We start from the raw sequence: 15,958 nt of genomic DNA on the forward strand, positions 1-15,958 counted from the left end.
ATCAAACCAACTACCCACAGTATTTATCACTCGACTACCCATTGGCTATCTCGTTGTCCAAATGGTGTCTGTGACTGTGGTCAGCTCACCCCTTGGCTAACTCGTTGTCCAAGTGTGACGGGAAATAAGTAATGTATACAAAACCCCACATACCGGCTGTAACTTGGTGATTACATAGACTTAATCACTGTAACTATAACTTTGAAAATAATATGGAGTTTTGTAAAAAACAGTTGATAAAAAAAAGAGAATGACTCACTTTATAAGCATGCAAGATTGAGTTAACAAGCTTCTTGATTCTACTTCTTCTGATAATTAAGCATGCACTTTATTATTCTGGATCTTCTGATGATTTAATAGTTTGTTTGATTGTGAGTGTGTAGTGGGAAGTATTTTCGGTAGTTAAACATATAGTTTAACATAATGGAATACGTATTTGTGTAAAACCTAAATCAAACCTTAATGATAGTCACGAGATTCTAACCTTAACTAACTTCACAAAGTGTAGTCTTATTCAGACAGTACTTTGGCATCCGTTTAACGAACTCACAAAGTATAGTACTTTGGATTCCGTTTAACGAACTCACAAAGTATAATACTTTGGCATCCGTTAGTTGGTTCCTGAATCGACCGAACGGAATATCGTATCGGTGATTATTGGTTAGAACACGAACGTATAGAGAGAAGAAGAAGAGAAATGAGCAAAGAAAATGAATCCTAAGCTTCTTATTTATAGCAAGCAAGCAAGCACCTCAAATAATCTTTTGATCGATGTGGGATAGATTTGACGTGCCTACCTACCTGCTTGACATGCTAGCTATCTTGCTTATATATATTAATTCAGCTGCTTCACTCGTTTTTCTCTTATAACTTTTAAAATATGGCGTTTTATAAAACGACGAATATGTCTTTAGAACGAGCATATTTTTATCTACGTTTTAACCTAAGTTTCATTAATAACGGAGTAAGGAAAAAAATATAATATATTTAATTATTAATATTAAACGTTCTCATACGACCCTATATATATCTATTTTTAATAAACCTTACTTAGCTTAATTAATCTTGTTAGCTTAATTAATATTGATTAACTGATTAATTAATCATACTAAACTTAACTAACAAATTAATTAATCTATTCAGCTAACTTAACTGCTAAGTTTATTTAACTTATTAAGTTTACTTAGCTTTTAAGTATTCTAGCAGCTCCCTGCTTACGAGTTCTAATTTCTAGATACAAGGGAACCCGTATTAGTGTATTAACTCAATTCAACTTTAACGATAATCACGAGATAGAAACCCTCACAACGATTTACAAGTGCAATACTTAACAATTCAGCGGATTCACAACGAATGACAGAGTATAGCCCGAGTTCGGACAGCACTCAAACATTCAAGTTGAAATCACGATGAATAACAAAGTATAACTCAATTTGAGCAACACTCAGACAATCGTTGGATAGTTATAATCGATCGGAGATTGAATCATAGCAGCGATTAGAGTTATTACCCTGATAACGAGCAGAGTTTAAGGATTTAGAGGGTAAAATCCCGAGCTATTATTTACAAAAATAAAAGCTGACGGAAAGAAAAGAATTGAACAGCGATCGAGTTAATACCCGACATCGTAGCAGCACTTCGTGACCCGTGTGTGTTTAATTGCACTACTACTGCTCTAATTCGATGTACATAGTGAGAATTGACGTTGTTTCAATCACAGAAAGCAAGTGCCAATGTCTGCTATTTATACACGAAATTTGGCAGGCTAACGGACCGTAAGCCATATCCCTTACGGTCCGTAAGGGAAGCACTCTATTTATAGGCTGCCTAGGTTCGGGACTAGCCTTGCTGACTTGATGATTTTGACCAATAAGAATTAAACAACGTTTTATATTGATAATCGTTAGCTAGGGTTTACCCCCTTTGAGTTTTAGGGGCCCTGATCCTGATTCCGATTATTCTGGAAATTTTAGGGTTTATGCAGAATCACTTGGGTGTCTCAATTAGGGTTTCCTTATTGGATAATTATCATATTAAATATTAATTTTAGTGAGAGTTGTTACATCCTCCCCACCTTAATAAAAATCTCGTCCTCGAGATTTGGACTAAGATATTTTCTTGGGGTTATGTTTCTTCTTTTAATTAAGAGAAGCAATGTATCGTCTAATGGAATCAAAAGATATTTTGAGGGGTATGAATTTTGAAAATAAAAATGATTTATAGGAACAATTGGATTCAATATCCGAAATGAATTTTTCTTTGATCAATTGAGGAAGGTTCCGAATTGATAAATATCTATTTGTGAATGGGAGTATGGAAAATGATTTGTTAATGATTATCTGAAAATCAATATCGTTTACTTAAATGGTACTGGACAATAGAATTTAGTGTATCGTAATCTGAGTACATAATTGTACCAAGAATATGACAAATCAAACGAATGGCGTATGAATAGGATTTAGCACAGGCTACAAATCCATTCGGACGCTACAAAGTGTTTGTAATGATTAAAAGAATTCAATGATGACCGAATAAATTTATCGTTTTCGAATTTGAGAGTTTCAAGGAAGCGAATCTAGATATTTCGAAAGATGAGACATTCCGATGAAATGATATAGTTTCCAAGGTGATTATGTTTAAGCCAAAAGATATATGATCTATAGATTTTTAGAATGAATGTGAAGAACTTTTTGGAATTAGTAAAATTCTTTGTCAGAAGAAAACTTACTTTGATTGGTACCTAAGGAAGACTTAAGATTGACTGGGTCAAAATGAAATGAAAACATGAAAATGTTTTGTCAAATATTGAATTATGATATGAGAAAATCAATGTGATGAGATTGGTGATTTGTAAGAATACATGAAAAGATAATAAAATTAGTATATATATATATATATATATATATATTTACATAATTGTATTCAGATGACTTTTATTAAAATGTTTGATTAAAGATAGGTGATATTTTGATTTATTCAATACCTTTTCATTTTATGTTATCATAAAGTAGAATAATAAATAGATATAGATAGGTTTAAAATATCAAAACCTGTGGTAATTTTGACAAAATAATTATATATGTTTTATAAATAGGTTTACCCAATATCCTAGAACTCGCGATTATTATTTTTAAAATCAAGTATGTTTAACTATAAGGTTTTATAATAGAGTATTTTAAATCATAAAAGTAAAATAATAAATGTTTATTTTAATATCAAGCATACTTAAATATTGGCTTGCGTAAATAACATTTGATAAATATATATATTTATAAAAGAATATTTCTATTAATAGTTGTGAAATATTAATCAAGATGAACATTTATTTATAATATGTCTTGTTCATGAATACTTAGACAATTATTTAGATAATTTTATTCGTCCCTTTGATTGTTTTATGATAATATGTATTCTCTTTACAATACAAAGTATACATATTTCTATATATAATATAAAATATTTTTATATATATATAATTGAAATTTACTAAATTAGTATGATGACTTAATTTATATATATTAAATAGTTATTATCATGGTTGAATATTGGTTAGTGCTGCCTTGTTTAAGCATAGGTGGCCAGTCCATGCCTAACTAAGGCTAGGCTATTCAATACATGCCCCTGATAATAACTCTAGTATCTAAAAATAATACTAACACTATTACTATTTAATATATTATTACTAATAATACAACTAATATTAATCGCCAATAATAAATGCATAAACTTAAATGAGAATATACTTCAAACAAAATTTTATACGTAAAAATATAAATTCTTTACCTTAATGGTTTTAACAAAATTTTAAATACAGGAATACTATATTGTAAGTTTCTATATATAATCAATTAAGTTTATATAATGTTTTTCGATCAATGATGATAAGGTAAGAAATATCATGAAAGGCTCGATTGAGGTTGTAAGGACTACGGAATTAGGATATGAAATGGTGGATCATTATCTTAGCACACAATTGTGTTAAGATTGCTTTTATAAAATAAATCAACAAAGCGGATTCAATAGAAGTAAATAAATAAATAATTAAATCCTAGATTAGCGCAATCTTCAAATTTGTGAAAATGTCATCACAAAGTGATCGTGATCAAAGAAATGATTTGATGAATTCGAAGACTAAACAAGCATGTTATGGTTCAAGAGAATTGAAGTGCTTGTTGGGACTATTTTGAATATGATGGTTTCAATCCATCATATGGGACTTCGAATTGAGTACGTATTGCGAGCAAGTTAACTGGGTTTGGGTAAAACGAGTTTTAATAAGGAAGTTCGGACATGATCACAACAGAAACCATGTATACCCTTTAAAAAGAAAATCGAGAGTTTTTTTTTTTTTCAAGAAATTCATTGATTTGATATTAAAGAGTTATCGCTTTGTAAAACGCGGTTTACAATGCAAAGATCAAATATAGCAAAATGAGATTTGAACTTTTGATAAAACAACAAATTGGAATGAAACCCTCCTATGGTCTTTGTAACTCAAATGAACCACATGTACAACAAACAGTGCATGTGTACCGTGTAGATTTACCAAGAAATGAAATAGATCAATATTTGCTACTATGAAAGAAATCTTTATGGTATGATGACCATTAAAAGAAGTAGAAACACGAAAGTCAACTTATTTATAGGCAGAAGTCAGAATTGTACCGAAAGAAATATAAGAACTTTATCTGGAACTTCGTGTGATAACCTTTGTTAAGTGACATTACCAAGGAATGTCGAATGAAATGAAATGAAATAGGTGATTTGCAAAGGTAGATGACTTCTTTTGTGGTGCCAATAATTATGACTATAATTAGACTGTGCACCTATGGTTGTAAAATATTGTTCCAATGTACCTCAGCGATATTTTGATTGTTTGTAAGATTATGTGGCAAAGTGCCGCTTTTTGATTAGGAGTTCTTTTACTGACGGAATTAGTATTGGTATCATTGTGCCTAATTTATATTTTTCAAAGGTCTTGCCTTGGAAGTCGTGTGTGATAAACTTCGCCGCCTGTGGACATATAATTTAAGTTTCATGTGTTTTCTTGTGCATTATCACAACTTTACATGCTTCTTACTGGCGTTAATAGTTTATGGTAATGTATTGGAAATTCTTATATTTTTTATGGTGTTCCAGCTTATAGAGTTTCCACTGTTTTAGGTTGACGCTCGAGTTACGAGGTGGATGATCAAACGAAATAATGTTTGATATCGATATATGTAAGAGATTCTTGATAAAAGAATCTAGATTTGTTATTGACAGATATACTTGTGCTTTATTTTTAATTATCAATTGTTATGGCTTTTGGAATTTCTTATAGATATACATATCTATATAATCGTATATTTCACATGCTGTAATATACATACCCTTTATAAGGTTAATGTATTTATCAGATTCATATTTCCAAGAACCAGTCAGATATTTGGTCATGATACTATTTAGGGAAATCTTGTCACTTGTTTGACATACTATGTACCCCGTCTTATCCGGTTCGAGGTAATCTCAGTATATCCGGACAAGCTGGAGAGTCTGCTACTCTATACCCAGTTTTGCCGGAGAAAATTTTCTATTTCCCATAAATAGTATCTTTTCAAGATTTTTAAAAGTGCCTCTTTTATTAGGACTTTTATCCAGAATCAAGGAAATTTGTAATTCCATAACATATCTTTATTCTAGACCAAGTAATATCAATAAACAAGAATTAAGTGTTATTGTTTCTTTATCATATCTTGCAATACTCTAATTACCATTCTTATGGTATACCAATATCCATTACATTATACTTGTATAAGTAATTTTATCTTGAAGCTTATATTAAGGCAAAGTTCTTAAGTTCAAGTCTAAATATTATCCTGAGTGCTACCAGATAATATTAAGTTCCTAATTCTCTGTTTAAACTTAGGTATTATTATAACACCTAATTGAGTAAACCGGTGGCTTAGCTTATACTAAGGCATCTTTTCTTATGTTCAAGTCTAACTGCTATCAGCTGTGCTATCATTTAATAGTAATCTCCTAACTCTTTTATTTAAGCTTAAGTATTGTTATCACAACACTTATAGGCTTAAAGCAGTGGCTCTGATACCACCTTCTGTCACGACCCCCGACCCCATCCTGGCCGGAATCGGAAGCCGCGAGCAGTCAAGTGGTACCGGTGATTATTTTGAAAAACATTGCAGCGGAAATTTCATCAGGACCGTGAGTTAGGAAAAAAATATCAGAGTTTAAAAACACCGGATTTCATTTAAATAGATGGAATAAATTCCATGTTTTACAAAGGTAGCTTTTAATACGGGATAAACCCAAAAACAATATCTCTTAAGTTGATTTAATTAATAAAATAAGCCACTTCTTGAAGTCCTTCAGTGCTGGATCCAGTCCTTACTCCAATTTACTGTAATTACCTGAAACGCGTTTTAAAAAGGTTTTGTCAGCGGGAAATACTGAGTGAGTTCATTCAGGTTTTATACAAAACAGATTTGTTATAATTTACAGTATTAAGGGGAATTACAATGTTTCTGATATCAAACCAACTACCCACAGTATTTATCACTCGACTACCCATTGGCTATCTCGTTGTCCAAATGGTGTCTGTGACTGTGGTCAGATCACCCCTTGGCTAACTCGTTGTCCAAGTGTGACGGGAAATAAGTAATGTATACAAAACCCCACATACCGGCTGTAACTTGGTGATTACATAGACTTAATCACTGTAACTATAACTTTGAAAATAATATGGAGTTTTGTAAAACAGTTGATAAAAAAAAAAGAGAATGACTCACTTTATAAGCATGCAAGATTGAGTTAACAAGCTTCTTGATTCTACTTCTTCTGATAATTAAGCATGCACTTTATTATTCTGGATCTTCTGATGATTTAATAGTTTGTTTGATTGTGAGTGTGTAGTGGGAAGTATTTTCGGTAGTTAAACATATAGTTTAACAGAATGGAATACGTATTTGTGTAAAACCTAAATCAAACCTTAACGATAGTCACGAGATTCTAACCTTAACGAACTTCACAAAGTGTAGTCTTATTCAGACAGTACTTTGGCATCCGTTTAACGAACTCACAAAGTATAGTACTTTGGATTCCGTTTAACGAACTCACAAAGTATAATACTTTGGCATCCGTTAGTTGGTTCCTGAATCGACCAAACGGAATATCGTATCGGTGATTATTGGTTAGAACACCAACGCATAGAGAGAAGAAGAAGAGAAATGAGCAAAGAAAATGAATCCTAAGCTTCTTATTTATAGCAAGCAAGCAAGCACCTCAAATAATCTTTTGATCGATGTGGGATAGATTTGACTTGCCTACCTACGTGCTTGACATGCTAGCTAGCTTGCTTATATATATTAATTCAGCTGCTTCACTCGTTTTTCTCTTATAACTTTTAAAATATGACGTTTTATAAAACGACGAATATGTCTTTAGAACGAGCATATTTTTATCTACGTTTTAACCTAAGTTTCATTAAAAACGGAGTAAGGAAAAAAAATATAATATATTTAATTATTAATATTAAACGTTCTCATACGACCCTATATATATCTATTTTTAATAAACCTTACTTAGCTTAATTAATCTTGTTAGCTTAATTAATATTGATTAACTGATTAATTAATCATACTAAACTTAGTTAACAAATTAATTAATCTACTCAGCTAACTTAACTGCTAAGTTTATTTAACTTATTAAGTTTACTTTGCTTTTAAGTATTCTAGCAGCTCCCTGCTTACGAGTTCTAATTTCTAGATACAAGGGAACCCGTATTAGTGTATTAACTCAATTCAACTTTAACGATAATCACGAGATAGAAACCCTCACAACAAATTTACAAGTGCAATACTTAACAATTCAGCGGATTCACAACGAATGACAGAGTATAGCCCGAGTTCGGACAGCACTCAAACATTCAAGTTGAAATCACGATGAATAACAAAGTATAACTCAATTTGAGCAACACTCAGACAATCGTTGGATAGTTATAATCGATCGGAGATTGAATCATAGCAGCGATTAGAGTTATTACCCTGATAACGAGCAGAGTTTAGGGATTTAGAGGGTAAAATCCCGAGCTATTATTTACAAAAATAAAAGCTGACGGAAAGAAAAGAATTGAACAGCGATCGAGTTAATACCCGGCATCGTAGCAGCACTTCGTGACCCGTGTGTGTTTAATTGCACTACTACTGCTCTAATTCGATGTACATAGTGAGAATTGACGTTGTTTCAATCACAGAAAGCAAGTGCCAATGTCTGCTATTTATACACGAAATTTGGCAGGCTTACGGACCGTATGCCATATCCCTTACGGTCCGTAAGGGAAGCACTCTATTTATAGGCTGCCTAGGTTCGGGACTAGCCTTGCTGACTTGATGATTTTGACCAATAAGAACTAAACAACGTTTTATATTGATAATCGTTAGCTAGGGTTTACATCCTCCCCACCTTAATAAAAATCTCGTTCTCGAGGGGGGTTTAGGTTTTTTTTTTTTTTTTTGGGGGGGGGGGGGGGAGGGGGGTGGGGATTAGGCTTTTTAAGATTTTTTTTGCTATTTTAGGCTGTGTTCACATTAGTTTTTACGGTTCTTACAATAAAGGTGGTTCTCATATGAACCTTAACATATATATATATGTTATGATGGTGATGGTGTGAATTATTGGGGTGATGGTTTGAATTGTGGAGTAAAATTAAGACCCACTAGGACGAAACGAATATATTGTAATAATTGAAAACATGTTTTTATCACTTCGCATAATAGTTCCAATCTTAGGCACGTGGACAAAAAGCTTTCGCCAACCAAATCTAAGATATTTTGTTTGTGTGAACTGAAAACAATAAATACATACATGATTTATTAAAAAAAATGATCACGTGTTTTCTCTTTCTATGAATATCATTTACAAGGCTGGAGTGTATAGAGGGCGTCACCTCTCCACCTCATCTACATGCGCCCCTTCTCCGTCATCATCATTCTCAGGTTGTTAAGAGGGGGGCGCCATCCCTTGTTTGTCACCAAGATAACGAGCAAAAAGGAGTGTGCAAGTGGGGTCCACCTCTTTTCAACCAATACAATCTTTTTTTTTTTAATTTTGTTTAATATGAGTCTTTATATCATACCGTGCAAGTTAAGGGACAGGGTGATAAAACCCCATGTCTGACGTGAATATGATGTGATGCTGACGTTTCCTGATTTTATCCCATACCCCATAGCCTAAGCAACTTTATACATTGAGTTTATAGAATGGGACCAACTGAAAGAAGCAAGATTCAACAAAATCAACTTAATATATACATTGAATGTATAGTACATGTTAATTGGGTGGAACTGACAATATCTAAAAAACAAATGAATTTATTACGATTCAATTTTGTACAACTAATGACTTCTCATAGTCAACATTCACGTACAATCAAATGAGTGATTGCATCCTTTCATCATACACCATCGAAAGTTGCACTTTATTGCAAAATCAAAGAACTAGAACATAAAATATAACTACATTAAAGCTCCTACATGTTGGCTAGTAAATTAGTTCCATTAATTGCGATTCTATTAGCTTGGCGTCGAACCCTAATCGAGCTTGAAATGCCTACACAAATTAAAAATATATATATTTAAGTAATTAAGCTTGCTTTCGATTATTAAAGAGTAATTAAGTTGAGGTATCTACTAAATTGTGATACCAATATAATGAATGTTCCAGTTATAGATTTAAGCATAAAATTATGTTTGCCTTTCAAAAAAAAATAAAATTATGTTTGGTTAGTATGTTTAGTTGTTTACATTTTTTTTCCTATGGAATCTTAGCTTTGCAATCGTGCATGCACAGGGGCGGATGTACCTCTTAATAAGGGTAACCTATGTTGCCCCTTGACGCTCCGACGGTAGTGCAAATTTTGAAAATTTTTGACGGTTTTTCAATTCGTTACTCCTTTTCTTTGAAACGTTGCCCCTATAAGGGTTTTCTAGATCCGCCATTGTGCATATGCTTATAACTGAAGGGATTTTGAAAGTGATAGAAGATGATACGGACCTGAGCATGAATGGTACAGTAGATATGGGGGCCTACGGTACTGAAGCTAGAACTCATAATTTCAGCACCACCTTGCTCTATTACTCTCAACACTTCAAACGGCACCACTTTCTTGTTACTCACCATGAAAATCATGTTAACCTCTAATTTCTGATCCACTAATTCTGTCACTTGAACCACCTTTAACCTCGGTTCGCTATTGCTAGGCTTGCTATTATGGCTAACTTCCTTTTCTAGCTCTTCTTTCCTAACCTTCAATCTTTCTACTCCTTCCTTTAAATGTATCAGTGAAGAAGTCGCTCGATCCAAGAACTCTGGCAGCGACTTGCTATCCTGTAACATTTCAGATAGTAGTTTATGGTAGTGTTTATGCATGTGTGTGATTGTGTTCAATGACCGTTTAATGTTTATTTATAACATGCATAATCCATATATTGTAAATTTATGGTAAGCGTATATACACAATGGAACACGTGGGTTTTCAGGACAAGTGTTTATGGACATTTTTTGAAAGTGATTGTGTACAGCTAGGCAATATTCGCTACCATAGCTAGCGACCTCAAGGGAATCAGTCTATGTTATTTTGAGTTCGTTAATTAGTCTGACAAGCAAACTTCATCATCATACTCAGTAAATCTCACAAATAGCAAAGCTAAAGTAGAGTCTGAGGTGGGTAAGATGTAAATAACCTTACCTCTACTCCGTAGGAATAGAGAGGTGCTTCCGATGAGACCCTCGGCTCGATAGTAATTTTGCATCAAGCCTTGGACATAAGGCACATAACACTCAACAATCGGGACAAAGGCCGATTAGTGCATGTTCCCTTTTGTCTTTCGGCTATGAATGTCACCACATGATACATGATTAACCATCTGTCGCTTTTAACGTTACTTTCACTAAATTAGTAAAATAACGTTAAAACTAGTGGAATTTCACTTATGCCCTCAAGGGCCCACACATACATACATTATACGCGCACACTGCAAGCGGGGCGAACCTTGTGACTCTGCACGGATCCACCAAGGAGTTTGTTTGCCACCTCGTCAGACTTGCTTGACTTCACTATATATATACATTATACGCGCACACCGCAAGCGTGGTGAACCTTGTGACTCTTCACGGATCCATCAAGGAGTTTGTTTGCCACCTCATCGGACTTGCATGACTTCGCCACCCATGGTAGTGAAATGTCTATGTAAGTTCCACGTCCGTTGAGGAGGAGAGCACAATCTTCCTTATAAGTATAAGAGGTGGAAACCTTCTCTACCAAAATGCGTTTTGCCTAGGCGAACAACTCGTCGAGTAAAAAACAAAACAGTGAGTTCTTAGATGGACAACCCATCAGTTTACTTGCGCTATTACAGTCTAAATGCATTATAATTTGCAGAAATGCTTATAAACACCAAGCCAAACTCCCAAAACAACAAATTAATCCAAAAAAAATCTAAAAAAGAAATATAAACTAAGTGAATGTTTGTGCACTCAATAAAGTTATTTTTGGTTATAAACGAGCCAAGACCCTCATGAGCTACTCGAAATCGACTCCAAGAGCTTGAATCAAGCAAAGTTTTAAAAATATAACCCGCAACTATCTAAGTTTTGGTTCAGCTCGTTTACACCCCTAAGGATAGAGAGATGTATATATGATAGTGGATGTGTGCATCAGTGTGTGTATAACTATAGAGTGAGATGTACATATGGTTCAAGATGAAGCAGAGTAGCTAATGTTGAATAGAGGTCCTTCATACGATCTCTGCGTTGCTTTTCTTTCTCGGCTGGTGGTTTATGAGAGAATGAGCTGCCCGGCCTCATTTTGATTTGTTTTATCGTGGATGTGCGCTTTGGTTTTGTAACTTTTATATACCGGTGGCTATTCTAGCGACCAAAGTCAAAGTCAACGAAAGATGTTTTATATTTGATTTAAGACATTTAGTAGAATTTAGAGCCGGAATCTACTGCTCATGCTCCTTCTTCGTAGTTGCTATATAGCATGTGAAAAGTATATTTCTCGTTTTGATATACAGTTGTGTTAAGAAACCCATATAATGACGGTGGTGTTAAACTGTCAAAAAGCTAACGTATGATAACATACGTAATTCTTTTAAGAAAAATATGTATGAGCATCATTAATCAATTAATATTGTCTAGAATAGATGTAAAAATATTTAGCCATCCACGAGTTTCAACGTATTTACTCGTTCTTATATTGAAACTTAACACAGTAGAAAAGAATAATTATGTTCGGACTTATTCAAGCGTGTTTGAATAATAATAATAATAATAACACTGATTTCTTATACAATAAAGATACTGTTTAATATGTTTTAATTTAATAAAATATACTATATATCAAGCCTTGATTTTATAAAGGGGTCAAGCTGGTACGTGTTATCACACCGTGATACTGTAATGCACCGCCACATAGGGGTGTATCATACATGATGGATTCTTTTTTGTGATGCACGTCGCAGGGTAATGTGTGTATGTTGAAGAATATAGTTGTTTTGCAACGGCTATATATCGTTGGGGAGGGAAAAAACACTAATTTTTACCTTCTACATACATTCAATTTTTACCCATTTTATACACATTTCATATCTAAAAAGTCTCAAACTATCTACACACCAAGTGTGTAGATAGCCAACCCAAAAAGATGTTTTTTGTCTTAAGTGCATACCCTGCAGTGTCGAGTTGTGGCCAAAGTGCGGCGTTTTGGTCCGGTCAACCAGACAAAGACTGACGGGTGTCTGACGAGTCTGTTGACCGGACCAAAACGCCGAGCTTTGACTGCGTTTTGGTCATGTCAACCAGACCGGGTGTCAGTCTTTTGTCTGGTTGACAAGAGCAAAACGCAGCCAAAGCTCGGCGTTTTGGTCCGGTCAACAGACCCGTCAGACACCCGTCAGTCTTTGTTTGGTTGACCGGTCTGGTTGACATGACCAAAACGCGGTCAAAGCTCGGCGTTTTGGTCCGGTCAACAGACTCGTCAGTCTTTGTCTGGTTTACCGTAGCAAAACGCCGCGATTTGGCCACAGCTCGACACTGCAGGGTGTGACATATAAGACAAAAAACACCTTTTTAGTGTGCTAATAGGCAAATGGGTGTGCAAATAGCTACACCCATCTAAAAATACACACCATAACACCCACTTTTCAAACAAAAAACTCGACGGAAGGCTCAATAAAAAACGTCCGCTATGAAGAAAAAAATAGGCCAAAGGTTCGTACTAATCTAGGCAAACTGGAAAATTTGTGCGAAATGGAATTGGCACAATAATTTTTAGATTGTTTTTTTATTTTCTTAAATTGAGTAGTTTTTTATGGCAACGTTTAGTTTTTTTAGGTTTACGAAGTATTGTTTTTATTTAACTTTTTTAATAATAATGCAATTTTTATTTATTTGTCTTGCATATTTTATTTTAATTGAAAAACAAAAAGCGATTGATAGTAGGGTTCATAAATGTTTTGACTTTTAACGTGAAAATTCGAAGATTAACTAAAAGATTCTAAAAAACGTACAATTTTTTTTACAATTTATTTTATTAAAAATCGATATATATATATATATATATATATAGGGGAGGGTTATCTTGAGAACGCTAAATATTGCAAGAATCGTGAGAACGAATAAAAAAAGCAATCAAAACCAAATTTTTTAATACAAACCTCATTGTAATTAAGATACATCATCAAAACAAGAATTTATAACATTAAACAATTCATTTCTCCTTTCAAAATCACTCTTTTTAGATTTTTTACACATGTGTAAATATAACAGATTTACACATGTGTAAATGGCAAACTTACACATGTGTAAATTTTCTTTATTTACGAATTCACCTAAATTTAAACGCGTAAATTGAATTTCTAACGTTGTATTCGAATAATAATGATAAGTGTAGAAAAAAAATTTGAATTTGAATTGTTTTTGACCAAGTTCTCATGGTTTTTTTATTTGTTCTCACGGTTCTCACAATATTTAGCGTTCTCATTTAAACCATCCCCTATATATATATATATATATATATATATATATATATATATATAGGGGATCGCTAAAATGAAAACCACCTCTAGTTGTAAAAACCATGAGAACCACTTTATGGCCCTTAGATCAACTAGATGGATGGATGTGATTAAAAGTAGTTAATATTAATATTAAAAGTTTTTTGTTTTATTATGTCTTTAATATTATAATCAAAAAGGGTATTTAAGTAAAATAACTCTATTTTGTCTTTTTATATATATTAATTTTAAATTACCTTTTTTGTCCTATTCATTAATTACTTTTTATTACTTTTATTTTTTAAACATAATTTCTTTATTAAAAACATTTTTAAATTCAGATTTTTTTCAAAAGATTTTTATACTTTTTACAATTTAAGTTTTACGTTAAACTTTTTACGTTTTTTTGACGCGCCGTTTTTAACGTCGTTTTTTAACGCGCCATTTTTTTGACGCGCCGTTTTTCAAGCGTAACGCGCCGTTTTAACGCTGTTTTTAAACGCCGTTTTTTAACGCGCCGTTTTTAACGTTGTTTTTTACGCGCCGTATTTACGCGCCGTTTTTCACACGCCGTTTTTTACGCGCCGTTTTTACGCGCCGTTTTTAACGCGCCGGTTTTTTAAGGCGTCGTTTTTCTCAATCGGCGTTTTTTTAACACGCCGTTTTTAACGCGTCGTTATTTTAATGCGCCGTTTTTAACGCCGTTTTTTTACGTGCCGTTTTTAACGCGCCGTTTTTTAACGTCGTTTTTTAACGCCGTTTTTTACGCGCCGTTTTTCACGCGCCGTTTTTCACGCGCCGTTTTTTCGCGCCGTTTTTTAAAGGCGTCGTTTTTCTCAATCGGCGTTTTTTTAACGCGCCGTTTTTTTAAGTCGTCGTTTTTCTCAATCGGCGTTTTTTTAACGCGCGGTTTTTTACACGTTTTTTACGCGCCGTTTTTCCGAAGTTTTTTAACCCGCCGTTTTTTTCAAGCGTCGTTTTTCCACGTTTTTTAACGCGCCAAATTTTTTTCACGCTTTTTACACGCCGTTTTAACGCGCCGTTTTCCGAAGTTTTTTAATGCGTCGTTTTTTTGAAGTTTTTTAGCGCGCCGTTTTTCTGAAGTTTTTTACGTGCCGTTTTTTTACGCGTTTTTACGCGCCATTTTTTCAAGCGTCGTTTTTTTTAAAACGCGCCGTTTCTCCACGTTTTTTAATGCGTCGTTTTTTTACACGCCGTTTTAAACGCGCCGTTTTTTTCACTTTTTTTAACGCGCCCCTTTTTGTACACTTTTTACGTTTTGCGTTAAAAATTTAAACTTTTTACGTTTTACGTAAAAGTTTTTACGTTTTACGTAAAAGTTTTTACGTTTTACGTAAAACTTTTTACGTTTTACGTAAAACTTTTTACCCGTAAAACTTTTTACGTTTTACGTAAAACTTTTTACATTTTACGTTAAAAATTTAAACTTTTTACGTTTTACGTAAAAGTTTTTACGTTTTACGTTAAACTTTTCACGTTTTACGTAAAACTTTTCACGTTTTACGTAAAACTTTTCACGTTTTACGAAAAACTTACGAAAAAGTTTACGTAAAACTTACGAAAAAAATTTACGAAAAACTTACGAAAAAGTTTACGTAAAACTTACGAAAAAAATTTACGAAAAACTTACGAAAAAGTTTACGTAAAACTTACGAAAAACTTTTTACGTTTTACGTTTTACGTAAAACTTACGAAAAAATTTACGTAACACTTTTTACGCTTCACGTTTTTACGTTTAACGATAAAAAGTTTACGGTTTACGTTAACAAGTTTACGGTTTAATTTTTTTTTTACAAAAACGTTTTTACGCAAAACCGAACGCAATAGAAAATCGCCGTTTTTTTACGTTAAATTTTTTGAGTTTTAACGCGCCGTTTTTTTAC

At 33.3% G+C, this 15,958-nt stretch overlaps 1 protein-coding gene across 1 annotated transcript; it reads right to left on the reverse strand.

Annotated features, from left to right (window-relative positions):
* Window positions 1–9,282: 9,282 nt before the first annotated feature.
* LOC110905340 lies at window positions 9,283–11,874 on the reverse strand. The gene is made up of 3 exons (XM_022151157.2): window positions 11,746–11,874; window positions 10,051–10,383; window positions 9,283–9,606 (listed from the first exon to the last, which is right to left on the reverse strand). Exons 1-3 carry the CDS (start codon window positions 11,860–11,862, stop codon window positions 9,538–9,540), a joined length of 519 nt encoding a protein of 172 aa, XP_022006849.2. The 5' UTR covers window positions 11,863–11,874; the 3' UTR covers window positions 9,283–9,537.
* Window positions 11,875–15,958: the final 4,084 nt, after the last annotated feature.

This window comes from Helianthus annuus, chromosome 14 (assembly GCF_002127325.2).
Source record: "Helianthus annuus cultivar XRQ/B chromosome 14, HanXRQr2.0-SUNRISE, whole genome shotgun sequence".
NCBI classification, from domain to species: domain Eukaryota; kingdom Viridiplantae; phylum Streptophyta; class Magnoliopsida; order Asterales; family Asteraceae; genus Helianthus; species Helianthus annuus.

Bases quoted from the DNA above. Each gene is read 5' to 3' on its own strand.
- LOC110905340 (XM_022151157.2), bottom strand. From the start codon at position 11,862: ATGAGGCCGGGCAGCTCATTCTCTCATAAACCACCAGCCGAGAAAGAA. The intron at 10,384-11,745 runs GTACATCTCACT...GAAATGTTACAG, and splicing joins TGCTTCATCTTGAACCATAT to GATAGCAAGTCGCTGCCAGA. The intron at 9,607-10,050 runs GTCCGTATCATC...TAATTTGTGTAG, and splicing joins ACTGTACCATTCATGCTCAG to GCATTTCAAGCTCGATTAGG.